Source organism: Rattus rattus, chromosome 5 (assembly GCF_011064425.1).
Source record: "Rattus rattus isolate New Zealand chromosome 5, Rrattus_CSIRO_v1, whole genome shotgun sequence".
In the NCBI taxonomy this organism is placed as follows: domain Eukaryota; kingdom Metazoa; phylum Chordata; class Mammalia; order Rodentia; family Muridae; genus Rattus; species Rattus rattus.
Window position 1 is genome coordinate 18,429,217 of NC_046158.1, and position 16,519 is coordinate 18,445,735.

At 35.9% G+C, this 16,519-nt stretch overlaps 2 protein-coding genes across 2 annotated transcripts in view; both read right to left on the minus strand.

Annotated features, from left to right (window-relative positions):
* Positions 1 to 16,519, minus strand: part of LOC116901379 (low-density lipoprotein receptor-related protein 1B-like) — a gene marked incomplete at its 5' end in the record, with an annotated part of 293,026 nt that overhangs the window by 173,967 nt on the left and 102,540 nt on the right. The window lies entirely within an intron of this gene.
* LOC116901378 (low-density lipoprotein receptor-related protein 1B-like) overlaps positions 1 to 16,519 on the minus strand; it is a 142,815-nt gene that overhangs the window by 114,876 nt on the left and 11,420 nt on the right. The window contains exons 5-6 of the mRNA XM_032903246.1: positions 16,260 to 16,384; positions 14,825 to 15,196 (exon numbers count right to left, since the gene is read on the minus strand). Coding sequence (XP_032759137.1) covers positions 14,825 to 15,196; positions 16,260 to 16,384 — 497 coding nt within the window. The remainder of the gene's footprint in view (positions 1 to 14,824; positions 15,197 to 16,259; positions 16,385 to 16,519) is intronic.

A 16,519-nucleotide genomic window follows, 5' to 3' on the forward strand; every position in this document is an offset into this window, starting at 1 on the left:
ATAGTAGAAGATTTCAACATCCCACTCAACAATGGACAGATCATGGAAACAGAAATTAAACAGAGACATAGACAGACTAACAGAAGTTATGAACCAAATGGACTTAGGAGATATTTATAGAACATTCTATCCTAAACAACCTCATGGTACTTTATCCAAAATTGACCATATAATCAGGCACAAAACAGACTTCAAGAGATACAGAAAGATAGAAATAGTCCCATGTATCCTATCAGACCACCACGGGCTAAAGCTGGTCTTCAATAACAATAAGGAAAGAACGCCCATATATACATGGAAGGTGAACAATGCTCTACTCAATGATAACCTGGTCAAGAAAGAAATAAAGAAAGAAATTAAAGACTTCTTAGAATTTAATGAAAATGAAGGTACAACAGACACAAACTTATGGGACACAATGAAAGCTGTGCTAAGAGGAAAACTCATAGCTCTGAGTGCCTGCAGAAAGAAACAAATCAACAAATCCAGAAATGAAAAGGGAGACATAACAGCAGAATCAGAGGAAATTAAAAAAATCATCAGATCCTACTACGAAAGCCTATATTCAACAAAACTTGACAATCTGGAGGAAATGGACAATTTCCACGACAGATAATAGGTACTGAAGTTAAATCAGGAACAGATAAACCATTCGAACAACCCCATAACTCCTAAAGAAACAGAAGCAGTCATTAAAAGTCTGCCAACCAAAAAGAGCCCAGGTCCAGATAAGTTTAGTGCAAAATTCTATCAGACATACATAGAAGACTTCAAACCAATACTATACAAACTATTCCACAAAATTGAAACAGATGGAATGCTACCAAATTCCTTAAATGAAGCCACAATTACTCTTATACCTAAACCACACAAAGACCCAACAAAGAAAGAGAACTTCAGACCAATTTCCCTCATAAATATCGACGCAAAGATATTCAATGAAATTCTTGCAAACCGAATCCAAGAGCACATCAAAACTATCATCCATCGTGATCAAGTAGGCTTCATTCCAGGCATGCAGGGATGGTATAATATATGAAAAACCATCAACGTAATCCACTATATAAACAAACTGAAAGATAAAAGCCACATGATCATTTCATTAGATAGAGAGAAAGCACCCCTTCATGATAAAAGTCCTGGAAAGAATAGGAGTTCAAGGTCCATACCTAAACATAGTAAAAGTCACGTACAGCAAACCAGTAGCTAATATTAAACTAAATAAAGTGAAACTTGAAGCAATCCCACTAAAATCAGGGACTAGACAAGGCTGCCCACTCTCTCCCTATTTGTTCAATATAGTTCTCGAAGTCCTAGACAGAGCAATCAGACAACAAAAGGAGATCAAAGGGATACAGATTGGAAAGGAAGAAATCAAAATATCACTATTTGCAGATGATATGATTGTATACTTAAGTGATCCCAAAAGTTCCACCAGAGAACTACTAAACCTGATAAACACCTTCAGCAATGTGGCTGGGTATAAAATTAATTCAAAAAAATCAGTAGCCTTCCTCTACACAAAAGAGAAACAAGCCGAGAAAGAAATTAGGGAAATGACACCCATCATAACAGTCCCAAATAATATAAAATACCTCGGTGCGACTTTAACCAAGCAAGTGAAAGATCTATATGTTAAGAACTTCAAGCCTCTGAAGAAAGAAATTTAAGAAGATCTCAGAAGATGGAAAGATCTCCCATGCTCATGAATTGGCAGGATTAATATAGTGAAAATGGCAATTTTACCAAAAGCAATCTACAGATTCAATGCAATCCCCATCAAAATTCCAACCCAATTCTTCATAGAGTTAGACAGAACAATTTGCAAATTCATCTGGAATAGCAAAAAACCCAGGATAGCTAAAACTATCCTCAATAATAAAAGGACTTCAGGTGGAATCACTATCCCTGAACTCAAGCAGTATTACAGAGCAATAGTGATAAAAACTATATGGTACTGGTACAGGGACAGGCAGATAGACCAGTGGAATAGAACTGAAGACCCAGAAATGAACCCACACACCTATCGTCACTTGATTTTTGACAAAGGAGCCAAAAGCATCCAATGGAAAAAAAGATAGCATTTTCAGCAAATGGTGCTGGTTCAACTGGAAGTCAGCATGTACTAGAATGCAGATCGATCCATTCTTATCACCCTGTACAAAGCTTAAGTCCAAGTGGATCAAGGACCTCCACATCTAACTGGATGCACTCAAACTAATAGAAGAAAAAGTGGGGAAGAATCTCGAACACATGGGCATTGGAGAAAATTTCCTGAACAAAACACCAATGGCTTATGCTCTAAGATCAAGAATCAACAAATGGGATCTCATAAAACTGCAAAGCTTCTGTAAGGCAAAGGACACTGTGGTTAGGACAAAACAGCAGCCAATAGATTGGGAAAAGATCTTTACCAATCCTACAACAGATAGAGGCCTTATATCCAAAATATACAAAGAACTCAAGAAGTTAGACTTCAGGAAGACAAATAACTCTTTTAAACATGGGGTTCAGAGCTAAACAAAGAATTCACAGATGAGGAATGCCAAATGGCTAAGAAACGCCTAAGGAAATGTTCAGCATCTTTAGTCATAAGGGAAATGCAAATCAAAACAACCCTGAGATTTCACCTCACACCATTCAGAATAGCTAATATCATAAACTCCAGCAACAGCAGATGCTGGCGAGGATGTGGAGAAAGAGGAACACTCCTCCATTGTTGGTGGGATTGCAAACTGGTACAACCATTCTGGAATTCAGTCTGGAGGTTCCTCAGAAAATTGGACATTGCACTTCCTGAGGACCCAGCTATACCTCTCTTGGGCATATATCCAAAAGATGCTCCAACACATAACAAAGACACATGCTCCACTATATTCATAGCAGCTTTATTTATAATAACCAGAAGTTGGAAAGAACCCAGATGCCCTTCAACAGAGGAAAGGATACAGAAAATGTGGTACATCTACACAATGGAATACTACTCAGTTATCAAAAACAATGCCTTTATGAAATTCATAGGCAAATGGATGGAACTAGAAAATATCATCCTGAGTGAGGTAACCCAATCACAGAAAAACACACATGGTATGTATTCATTGATAAGTGGATATTAGCCCAAATGCTTGAATTACTCTAGATGCACAGAGCACATGAAACTCAAGAAGGATGACCAAAATGCCTATGCTTCACTCCTTCTTTAAAAGGGGAACAAGAATACCCTTAGGAGCAGATAGGGATGCAAAGTTTAGAAGAGAGACTGAAGGAACTCCCATTCAGAGCCTGCCCCACATGTGGTCCATACATATACAGCCATCAAACTAGATAAGATGTATAAAGCAAAGAAGTACAAGCTGGCAGGAACCGGATATAGATCTCTCCTGAGAGACACAGCCAGAATACAGCAAATACTTAGGCGAAGGCCAGCAGCAAACCACTGAACTGAGAATGGGACACCCGTTGAAGGAATCAGAGAAAGGACTAGAAGATCTTGAAGGGGCTTGAGACCCCATATGAACAACAATGCCAACCAACCAGAGCTTCCAGGAACTAAGCCACTACCCAAAGACTATACATGGACTGACCCTGGGCTCCAACTGCATGGGTAGCAATGAATAGCCTAGTAAAAACACCAGTGGAAGGGGAAACCCCAAGGCTGGACCTCCAGTGAACAGGAATTTGGGGGGAGGGAGGTAATGGGGGAAGGATGGGCCAGGGAACACCTATATGGAAGGGGAGGGGAAGCAGTTAGGGGGATGTTGGCCTGGAAACCGGGAAAGGGAATAACATTTGAAATGTAAATAAGAAATATCCAATTTAATAAAGATGGAAAAGAAATAAGTCATTCGCAGTTCCTTTCATGTACTGACAACAAAGTGCCCCCATATCCATTTAGCTCATGTTTTGAATACTTAGGCACTCAGTGGGAACTATTCAAGGTAGGGCCTACCTGGAAACAGGTATCTTCCTTGATCTCTGCTTGCTCTGGAAGGTTAGCAAACTTGGCCACACACCCCTCCGTCATGGCGCATTGCTTCACTTCAAGCCCAGAAAACATGTGAATATAGCTAGATATCACAGACTTTGAGGTCACAGAAAGCCTTTTATCCTCAGCTTGCTTCTCTTGAATATTTGGTAGCAGTGACACAATGTCTGAATGCCATAGTCTAGGCACAGATGGGAAACAGGACTCGTCATCAATTAGAGGAATCAGGTGGTTCTAAAAGAAGAAACCCATGCCATCTTAAATATGTCACTCCGTGCTATCTTTTCTTTCCTCCCCTAATTACTTCTGATCTCACCCAGGAACATTCTATTACGAATATTAATTCATCCTGTCAAGTAGTTCCAAGACAAAAATGACAAGTTATTTTATGCATGTAATTTGTGCATTTGATTTCACTAATCTTCTCTGTTTATGGGAATATTTTTTAAATGTCTCTTTGATTCACTGTCTTAAACCTTTTCCAGATTGTTCTGTATTTACTGTCTTAACGAAGACTTCTTTTAAGAAGTTATTTTACAGAGGAAGCAAGGAACTGTGGGGATTGAATGCTCACATAGTTTTTCAGTAAAGAGATTATTTAACCTGGATTCTAGTGTTCATTTTTTTTTTTTAGCAAGTGCTTCTGTAATTACCTCCGTTTGACCCTGTCCCTGAAATTGCAGCCATCTCTTTGCCAACTGACAGCTCTGACCCCATTCCTTTGGAAGTTGACGGTCACTGGTCATTGCTGTTCTCCGGAGCCTCTAGGATTAGTAACTTCTCAGGAATCAATGGCTCAGACAGCAGACAATGCATAGTGCATCTGTATTTCAGCCTTGTTGCCACATAAAGGAGTCATACACAAGGCCTTGATTTAAAGAAGCCTCTTTTGTCTGTTCTCTCTCTCTCTCTCTCTCTCTCTCTCTCTCTCTCTCTCTCTCTCTCTCTCTCTCTCTCCCTCCCCTCCTCCTCCCTCCTCCCTTTCTCCTTTCCTTCCTTTCTTTCTTTGGCTGTTTGGTTTTTAGATGACTTCATTTGTTAGATTGTTAGTGTGTTTTCTTTCCTTTTTCAAACCATGCCTACTTGAATTTTTTTTTAGCCAGAGTATAATGCTCAGACATCAAATGTCACAGCTTTTTTCCTCAGATTTTTGTTTCTATTATTATTATTCTAGAAAAGTTCTATCTAGTTTTTCAGGTTAGCAATTTCTTCTTGATGTTTATTGTTAAATGTTATATCAACAGTTTCTATTTTTTAAAAGTGCTTCAGAAGATGTATTTTCAGCAATGTGTTAGCAAGGAGTTGGGGAGGGGAAAGCATGGTCACATACATTATATCTATTTCCAATACACTTCATATATGAGCATAAATATGACATACACAAAATGTATGTACATTTATAAATGTTTCCTTTTCCATTACTGTGGATTTCCAGAAGTAACAATAGACATTGTATTTTTATTTCCCAAAACCCAAGTATCCATACATTTTATGCACTTAAGAAACACTAAATTGTATTTAATAGCCATTGGCATGGAATTTTAAAACATAGATAATACACTTTCCACAAAAACTGAAAAGTGGAAGCTGAGAGCTTTCCTCCCAGAATTTTCTATAGCAAACTAAAATGAAAATTATAGATCTGATTCTGATTTAGAGAATTGTTTAGAACTCTGAACATTTTAAAAATTTATTATTATTATTATTATTATTATTATTATTATTATTTACAATCCAGTCCTTATCCCCTTCCATGTCCACCCTCTGAATGTTCCTTGTACCTTACCTCCTCCTGTCTCCAAGAAGATGTTCCCACTTCCTCAACACCCATGCACTAGACCTCCCCACTCCCTGAGGCCTCAAGTCACTTGAGGGCTAGGTGTGTCTTCTCTCACTGAGGACAGATCAGGCAGGCCTCTGCTGTATATATTACTATTCTTATTTTGTTGGTGGTGGTGTTGGTTAGTTGCTTGCTTGCTTGCTTTAAACAGCATCTCACTATGCAGTTTGTCTAGCCTGGAACTCACTATGAACACCAGGCTGTCTCCAAATTCATAGAGATTTGCCTACTTCCTCTTCCCTTATGTTGTGATCAAAAGCCTGGATATCATTTGATATTTTTAAATATATACTAGCAGAATGTCAAAATGGCCTAGCAGAAAGGCGTTCCAGCAAGCCTGATAACCTGACATGTATTCCTAGAATCTACATGACAAAAACAGAAAGTTCAGTTTTGAAGTGGCACACTGATACCTGCACTGTGCTATGTGGGCTCTCACATACATACAAAACAAACAGAATAAATGTAAAAAAAAAGTTAAAGATGGGTTCATTTTACTAAAATTAGTCATTTGTCATCTAGATAAAGATAACAAAAGGTAACACAACACTTTAGTGTAAGTAGATAAAAAGTACACATGAGTTTTATACACTGCAGATGAGCCAGGGTCTGCAGGCCAAGCAAACTACAAAACCCCCATAGTCTTCAAGCCTAATTTGTAATATTTAAACAAATAAGCAATTTCTTAGTGGTAAGGAAAATATTTCAAAGAAATATTTGTTCAGATGGAACTCAATCTGCACTTAATTTATTATCTCTTCAGATCCTAACAGATGAGCTCATATCTATAATTATACTAATTATTTTTTGACAGGGTAACTATTCTCATACACAAAGTAAAAATGATTTAAAACAAAATGATCTAGCATTCTACATGATCAATGGATATAACAAAATTATGGAACTCTACCTCAGCTTACTTCTTCTCCAGTGAGAGTTTACATTCCATTCCTTTGTTTCAGGTAATAATCCACAGAAATAGTTTCTACCATAGACCAATAGTATCCATATTGGTCTACATTGGTGATCATTTGGAAATTTTCAATAGTCTTCCTTCTTTCCACTGAGGTCTCTCCAATTTACTCTTCATCCTGTATCAGCCCCTCTGAGGAACTCCTCAACTCACAGAACCTTCATTTTCTTGGGAAGCCAACCCTTGGTATTAGCACAGAGTCCCTCTTATCCTAGCCCTTTCATCATTTCATCATAGCCTCTACAAACTTATTTGTCATACTAGAGCTTAACTGCAGGATGCCACTCTTTCTGTAGATCCAGAACACGTCTTTTACATAGATCCTATCAGCATTACCATCGAGCTAATTTCCATACTTTATCCGCTGCCAACCTACAGAAACATGTTCAACTGATGATGTCTTGTGACCAAACTGGGCAGCAACTCAGGTAGGCATTTTTCATTATTCTTCCTGGCACCAGTCCCACTAGATCTTTCTTCAGCCCCTCCTCAGTCTTTCCTCATAACTGATCTCCATTCTTTCTGTTACTTGCAACCCACAATAGCACTCTGCATCAGGGACCATACTAGCCTAAGATTAACAGGGGTCAACAGAAACCAAAGATTCAACAATGCATTCAAAGAAGACAGGATCAGATGGCAAGACAAGAAAACCTCAAACATCATAACTACAGATGCCTAGATACCCATTAATAAATACAAACACAAATAGCCAAGCAATATGCCTTCAGCAGACCCCAGCAACCCTGTTACAATGGGCCCTGAGAATTGCAATTAACTGAGGCACAATACAAGTACTGCAAAATAGCATTTATGAAAATATGCACATGCCTTAAAGATGCTATGAAGCCATTGAAAACACAAATATTTGAGTGAAATTCTGAAAACAATTGAAAGCATGAATATAGAATTTAACAAAAATAAAAATAGAATCACTAAGAAAAACTGAAATACTGGAAAAGAAAAATTGATGACGTTAAACAAAAAACTCAGAGACAACCCTTACCAACTGATTACAAAACATAGAATACAGAATCTCAGATGGTGAGGACAATGTAGAAGAAATAGACACCTTGTTCAAAGAAAATGTGGGCTCTAAAAAATATCCAGGTCAAAAAACAAAAAACAAAAAACAAAACAAACAAACAAATAAAAAATACATTTAAGCTTTTATGACACTATGAAATAAAAACAAATCAATTAATGATAGAAGTAAAAGACAGAAAAGAAACCCAGGTTGAAAAATACTAACTGTATTTAATAGAATCAGAAAATAAGAGATTTGAAAATTAAAGGTGCTACCACCTATTATGAATATACAAGTAGACAGGGCCAGAGAAAAACTCACAGTACATAATAATCAAAACATTAAATATACAGAACAAGAAAGCATGGGAGATAAATAATAATAAAAAAATCGGAATAACACCTATCTTCACAATAGACACTTTTAAAGACAGAACTTCCTGCATGAATGCTATATAAACTCTGAAAGACTATATTGCCAGCTTGAATAGTATGCCAAGTACAATAATCCAATACAATCTACTTTTAAAAATTCCATGATAAAACTATATTTAAGCAATTTTTATTTACTAATCCAGGCTATAGATAGAAAATTTTAATCATAAGTTATTCAAACACAGCTATGTATAAGGAATAAGTAATCCCAGAATAGTAGTAAATCAAAAGAGAAAAAAAATCCCATACCTTAAAAACAAAATGAAAGTTATCAATAAACACCGTTAAATAATAAATCAATATCATGGACTCGATTTCAAATTAAATTAGACAGACTAATAGTTTTGGTTAGAAAACAATTATTCGTGCTACATCCAGAATTAGGAGTGGGTGGATGGGTGGGAAGCAGCCTCGTAGAAGCAGAGGGAAGAGTATGTGTAGGGAGTTTGTGGAGGAGAAACCTTGAAAGGGGACATTTGAAATGTAAATAAATGAAATAGCCAATGAAAATAATGTATTCCAAGCAAATGGGGCCAAAAAGAAACGTGGTAAACAGGTATAGCCATTTCAATATGTGACAAAATAGACTTCAAAACAAACCAATCAAGAGATAAGGAAGGACACTACATACTCAATAAAAGAAAAATCTATTAATATAGATTATTATAATTTTAAATATTTGTCAAGTATGATATAACCATGGTCATAAAAGAAACATTGGTTGCCTCTGCTGCCGTGTCCCTGTTGTACACAGTGTAGTGATTCCTCGGAGTATAAAGTTGTCACCTGTCCATAAAGATCACAAAGTTGGTTTAAAAAAATAAAAAAAGAAAAAAAGAAACATTGGTGCAATTAAAATTATTAAATGTCATGTCATCATAGTGACTTCATACTCACTTTCACCAAGAGACATGTCATCATAACAATAACTAAATAGAGAAATGTTGGAAATTAAATAAATGAACATAGCAGATATTCACAGTACCAAAACACGAGTGAATATATTTCCTTCTCAGCAGCTCCTAGAACATTGAAAAATGATCACATACTTGGATGGAAAGTAAGAATCAAGAAATATAACAAAATTAACTTCCTGAATCCTATTTGTTAACCATGAAATAGAGCTGGATCTTAACAACATCAAAAACAAAAGAAAGTATATGATGTCATTGAAACTGAAAAACTCAAAACTGAATGAAAATTGAAACAAGGAAGAAATCAAGAAAGAACTTAAAATCTTTTCAGAAGTTAATGAAAATGAAAACAGAAACACAATATACTCAAGTGTATTGGACACAATAAAGGCTGTTCAAAGAAGCAAGTGCTTACCAAAAAAAAAAAAAAAAGAAAAAAAATCAGATAGATGTTGTATAAATAAGCTAGCAACACACCTGAAAGCCCTATAATAATAAAAATAATGCCGTGAAAGAGTGATAAGAAGAAATAATCTCAGCTCTTAAATCAAAGAAATGAAAATAAAAAAGTGTACCAAAAATTAAAGAACATGGAGAAATATTAAAGTAATGAAAAGATGGAGAAAGATGATTTAAAGTAATAAAACTAGAGATGAAAGGGGGACTGTACAACAGACATTGAGGAAATTAAGAGGAGTCATTAAGAAATAATTTTAAAATTCTAAATTCTAATAAAATAAAATAGATTTTCTGATAGAACAGAGACACAGCAGAAGGGCCATGGAATTATCAGAGTCCCACAAGCTGAAGGATGCCATCTTCAATGACCCAAACACCTAATGCTCACTGAACTTAAACAGAATATTTTCATCAAGGTTTATAGAGCAATAGAAGAAAACAAGATCTTATCCATAAATTCTTGGCATATCCTAAAATGCATGGTCATTCCTGATACAAAATCTAAACTAATGACATGTGGAAAACTTTAGACCCCATTACGTACAATCATGCTTTTAATCCCAGCACTTAGAGATTGACACAAGAGGATTTCTTCATTTTCAAGTCCAATCTAGTTCTAGTTTACTAGAAAATGAAGTAAATAAAGAAATCATAGTAGAAGATTAAAGTGAGGGTAAAGAAAGGATGTGAGAATGGGTCAGTTTGCATTCCTCTACATGCTGAGCTCCAGTTGAACCAGGACAATTTTTCTGAAATGGTGAACACCAATGGATTATGTTTTAAGATAAAGAATCAACAAATGGAACTTCCTAAAATTGCAAAGTTTCTGTAAGGCAAAGGAAACTTCCATTAGGATAAAACAGCAAACAACAGGTTGGGAAAAAAGTTTTACCAATTCTACATCCGAAAGAGGGCTAATATCCAATACATACAAAGAAATCATAAAGTTAGACTCCAGAGAATCAAATAATCCCTTTAAAAATGGGGTACCGAGTTTAATTAAGATTTCTCAGCTGAGGAATATCAAATAGCTGAGAAGTACATAAAGAAATGTTCAGCATCCTTAGCACAGAAATGCAAATCAAAATAACTCTAAGATTCCACATAAACCAGTCAGAATGGCTAAGATGAAAAGTTCAGGTGACAGCAGATGCTGGTGAGGATGTGAAGAAATAGGAACACTCCTCCATTTTTGGTGGGATTGCAAACTGGTGCAATCACTCTGGAAATCAGTCTGGAGGTTCCTCAGAAAATAGTACTACCTGAGGAACCAGTTGTACCACTCCTAGGCATATACCCAAAAGATGCTCCAACATATAACAAGATGCATACTCCAGTATATCATTAGCAGCCTTGTTTATGATAGCCAGAAGCTGGAAAGAACCCAGATGTACTTCAACAGAAGAATGGATACAGAAAATGTGGTACATCTACACAATGGAGTCCTACTCAGCTATCAAAAACAATGACTTTATGAAATTCATAGGCAAATGGGTGGAACTAGAAAATATCATCCTGAGTGAGATAACCCAATCACAAAAACGACACATTGTATGCACTCACTAGTAAGTGAATATTAGCCCAAAAGCTTGAATTGCCCAATATATAATCCACAAACCACATGAAGCTCAAAAGAAAGACAACCAAGGTTTGGATGCTTCAGTCTTTCTTAGAAGGGGGAACACAAATATTTATAGGAGCAGATACGGAGACAAAGTTTAGAGCAGAAACTGAAGGAAATGCCATTCAGAGACTTCTCTACCTTGGGATCCAGCCCATATACATACAGCCACCAAACCCAGACAATATTGCTGATGCCAAGAAGTGCTTCTGACAGGACCCTGATATAGCTGTCTCCTGAGAGAGTGCCAGAGCATGACAAATCCAGAGGCAGATACTCACAGCCAACCATTGAACTAAGAGCAAGGTCACCATTGGAGGAGTTAATGAAAGGATTGTAGGAGATGAAGGGGTTTGCAACAGCATAAGAACAACAATACCAACTAACAAGAGCTCCCAGGGACTAAACGACCATCCAAAGAGTACACTTGAAAAGACCCTTGGCTCCAGCTGCATATGTAGCAGAAGATGGCCTTGTTGGGCATCAATGGGGGAAGAAGCCCTTGGTCCTGCCAAAGCTTGATCCCCCAGTATAGGAGAATGTCAGGGCAGGGTTGCAGGAAGGGCTGGGTGGATGGATTGGGGACCAACCTCATAGAAGATGGGGAAGGGGATGGGACTGGGAGTTTATGGACAGGAAATAGAGAAAGGGTATAACATTTGAATGTAAATAAAAAATCCAATAAAAAAGAAAATTTATCATATTACCACAGTCTAGAATAATGAGTCAATATGTATGATAATATAAATAAAATGTCCTTATGAAGATAACTAACTGCTAATGATAATGAAAAATTACCACTATTTTCAACTGCACAGATTTCTATTTGGCATTCTATACAGTAGATGGATTCTCTTCGTCTCTTCTCTGTTTTGATATCTTAGTTTAATTGCAGCTATGCAGTGGGAAGGGAAGGAATAAATTAAAGTTTTTGGGTAACAATGGATTCTTTCAAACTAGCCATTACAGGAGAAATGTAAATGTGGTATAGACATTGAAACCATGGTGGTAGACTTTTCTCAACCCATTACCAACATATTGGTTGATCACTTCCTTTGTATGTATCTCTTATCCCTTTCATTTGCAAAACATTGGTTCCCTAATAATACATTCCGTCCAGCTCTGACAATTCCATTAAGCTGTGCCATCAACTCACAAACCTTAGAAATCACACATCTCACCAGAAAAGGCTCAAAGCCCTGAAGAAGCTGTCAAGTTTTTGCCAAGAATAAGTAACTTTTTTTATAAATAATTAATTTCTACCTAAATGTATGGTTTTTTAAAATGTTAATTGCAGTCAATATTATAATGACAATATCATATATATTCCGTCACACACCTGGGTGTGTATCATTACTTCCATGTTTTTCCTTTTTTTTTTTTTGGAGTAGATAGGATGCCTCTTGGGGAAAGTGCAGGCTGACACAAACAATCAAATAGCTGGTTTCCTTCGGAAGACTACCTAAACGCCTATAAATTTTGTCTCTTTCCTCACACAAAATGCTGAAGAGATATGAAGAGAAGCATTGAGATTTGATAAAATCAACAATAGAAAGAACAAAAAACATCCTAATGTTATCCTTTTTTCAAAGTTATGCTTAAGTTAAACTAGCTGGGGTTTTTTTTTTTTTTCTTTTTAGCTCCATATATGTTTCAGTGAAAACTACAATTAGCTCCAGTAGAGCTAGAATTTATGGTGTGATTGAAAGCTTAGCTGCAATTACAAATGGTGCTTTTATAAACTTAGAGTAAAGTCTACGAAAAAGATAGATTTTGTTCTATCTAGGTTTTGTTCCCTATGTCTCTCCACACTGTACTGAGGATCCCAAGGGATTCACAATCTGAGAAGGACAGATCTACAATCATGTGTTTCCCCTCTTCCCTTCCACTTGGTCCATGCTACTGACAATTCCTATCTACACAGGAAATGTCCTTAATTCAGTTCTGCACAGCATCACCTTTCATAAGATTCTTCACCAGCCTGATTGTGTATTCTCTAAAGGCCTCAGGTATCTTGTAGATCTACTCTATAACAATGATTGTTTGCTTGTAGTTTTCTTCGTTAAATTGTGGCTTCTACAGGTTTCTAAATAGATATTCATCTTTTACCTCCAGAATGTCTAAACTGTACATGATGAATAAGTTAATTAATGTGCTGTGGTTCGATATGAACACTTGCAATGATGAATTCTGTTAGAGTGGGAAATGAGAAACCGAAAAGTAATATACAGGTAACCTCAGCTAAACATACCCAAAGAATCAATGAGTATCTAATATGTATTAATTCCATAATCAGAACAGTTCATTATAGCTATATAGACAAAGAGAGACTGAAAGACAGAGAAATAGACTCAGAGACTGAGAGAAGCCAAAATGTACCAGGCCATAAGTATTCAAATTGTTAAGAAATAATAACTATAGCAACCTATAGGATAAAACTTGTGACCATGTACCAAACTTGGTACTTGTTTCCAGGTTCTTATCTTAAACAAATATTTACATTTATGAATGGGTATATTTATCTAAATAAAAACAACTGTAATATTTAATATATTCATGAGACATAAATTGTTAATAAATTCAATAATTGCAACAGTCTTCAATGTGTGCAAAATTAGGCACATGCTTACCAAAGAGTAAAATAGAGACATGTAAGCTGAAATAAATGTTGTAATATGTCAGTATAGGTCATCTAGCTGATTAACACATTGATCACTAATCCACTTTTATAATTCAAGATGCTACATAGACTTACAAAAAAATCTAAAAGAAATGGTAGTTTTCAGCTCTAGATGAGATGGCATTGACATTGTTGAAACAAAACTTCATATTTTAGCCTATATATCTTTAAAATTTTATTATAAATACTATAATATATTGCAACTTATAACTATAGATAAGAGACTGATTCAGTACAGAGAAAAAGAAGGAGCAGGGATAAATAAGCAGAAATTACAAGCTAACAGCAGAGAGAATCTGTATGAAGATGTTCATATTCATAAATGAAGGAAAGAGATTTCTGTAAATTGTATGGATAATCCACACTAAATGAAACAGGAAGCTCGAATGGTTGCAATAACATTGCTTTTCAATGGTTTTAGTTTGTTTTCCAACTTACAGCCTTACACTTTCTAGAAAAGCTCTCTTCCCACTGAAATGAATCTTCAAGCCTAAATCACTTAACATCACCACTTCAAGATACATACATACACTGATGTCTCATAATTTTTCAGAAAATAAGAAAAACTGAAAATTATTAGAGATATTTTAAAGCTACCGTATCATGCACACTTGAAGGAGATCAATTAAAAATAATTGTATACTGACAAATTACCAGTATTACAGGACTTATCGGAAGCAAACATGATGTTAAGATGTTCCAGATATTAAAACTACTGCTTACAGTATGTACGGGTCTGTCCTGCATTGACACTTTGAGAATGGATAAATGTTATAAACCTAGTCGTTCTCGAATACGAACTCTGGGTGCACAACTGCTCCATAATGTAACACTGTTATTTCTCTAAACTGAAGGGACACTTGCATACAACAATTTAGGGTTTGTACTTACTTTCCACAATTACTTGTCTGCCTTCCCAGTTATCTTTAATAAGCTGTATATTTCCAAAGTGTGCATCACTGTAAAAGATCCGATTGGTACCTTCTCTTCTTTGATTATAGTCAAAGGCCAGGGCTATAATGTTCTTGAAATAATGTGGGTTCTCATAGGGCCGTACTGGGGAATTCAAATTGGTTTCATCAGAAAGATGTATGCTTTTTAATATTGTTCTTCCTGAATATAGCAAATATCCTTCGTGCCTTAGACAAGTAACTCCATCCCCAGCCAAATACCCATGGGCACAGGCACAGGTTCTTCGAGAATTTCCTCGATAGAGACATAGTTGCTTACAGCCGCCATTTTCTTTGGCACAGACATTGGTCCCTGAGAAAGACAAATCCACAAATGTAAAATCATTTTTTTGATGTTTAAATAAGTTTACCTCACCCCTAACAGAAATGCTAGGACTTATAACACTTAACCATTTTATTTTTAAACATTGGTCGCTAAAAAATAAGTACAAAACAATAGTGAATTTGTAAATCACAGGCTTTAGTTGTTTGAATTCCAATTTGAAGGAATATATATGTTTGTATATATTACAGTCAAACAACAGCATTCAGATTTAACTTACTAAGATTAGTTAGCCATTTAACTTAGGGGTGATGCCTTTACAGGTACCGAGTCCTGAGTTCAGGCCTTCACACCAAAACCAAACTAAAAATAAATCTCCCTTAAAGTGTAGAATACATTTTCTTAAAACTATAGGTTTTATATTGTAAATTGTTGTCACATGCAATTGAGTCACTCAAACATAACCCAAAGTCACTGAGCGATCAAGTGCTGCTGTCATCAGGGTCCGTGAGACATAGAGGAAATTGGGTGGGTGGCTTTTCTTGCCTTGCCTATCGTATATAGGGCATAAATGAGCCCAATTTTAAAACAAGACCGAATCTATACTATGACTCATTATTACCACCTTCAAAATTATTATGTACGGTGTCTTTTGTATAAGGAGACAGAATAAAAAAGAATTTAAAAATAGACAAAACTCCATCAAAGGAACGATGGCTCAGAATGCACATTGAAGACAATCGTTTTGAGAGCCATTACAACTTTTCTTCTAAAAGATAAACCGAAACAAATAATACAATTTTTTATCTAATACCGTAGTAGTAGTAGTGCCTTGCACACACTGGTACAAACTCATTCTTGACTTGTCCTATGTCACATGACTGTACATATGAACAAAAAAGAAATATGCATGTATATACTGTTATATGTTCATTCATTGGGCTTTTCTCTGGTTGTTATTAAAAAAATCATCACAAAGGGAATTTGGAGGCTTTGATCTTATTTAATAATCCTCTTTAATTCTTAATTTTTAAAAAGTAAATGAGAAATGATATAAAATTTATTAATTGTGTATTTCATTAAGTATGCTGACCTTTTTCTCTTACTCGGTTAAAAATTTTGATCTCCTTTAGGTTGACTCCAAGTCCTGTTCTCATGGTGACTGTTTCTGTGACATCGTTCTTGTGGCCCCTTCTGACTGACCCATTGGCGTGTGCTCTGCCAGAAAGTTGAACATGCAGAGTTAACAGTTTTTAATTAATTAAAATAAAATAAAGCAAGGTAAAACTGAATATAAGGCATGACTCAAATGGAAGAAAAAAGAACCCAATTGCAGTGTTTGGTGCTGAAATG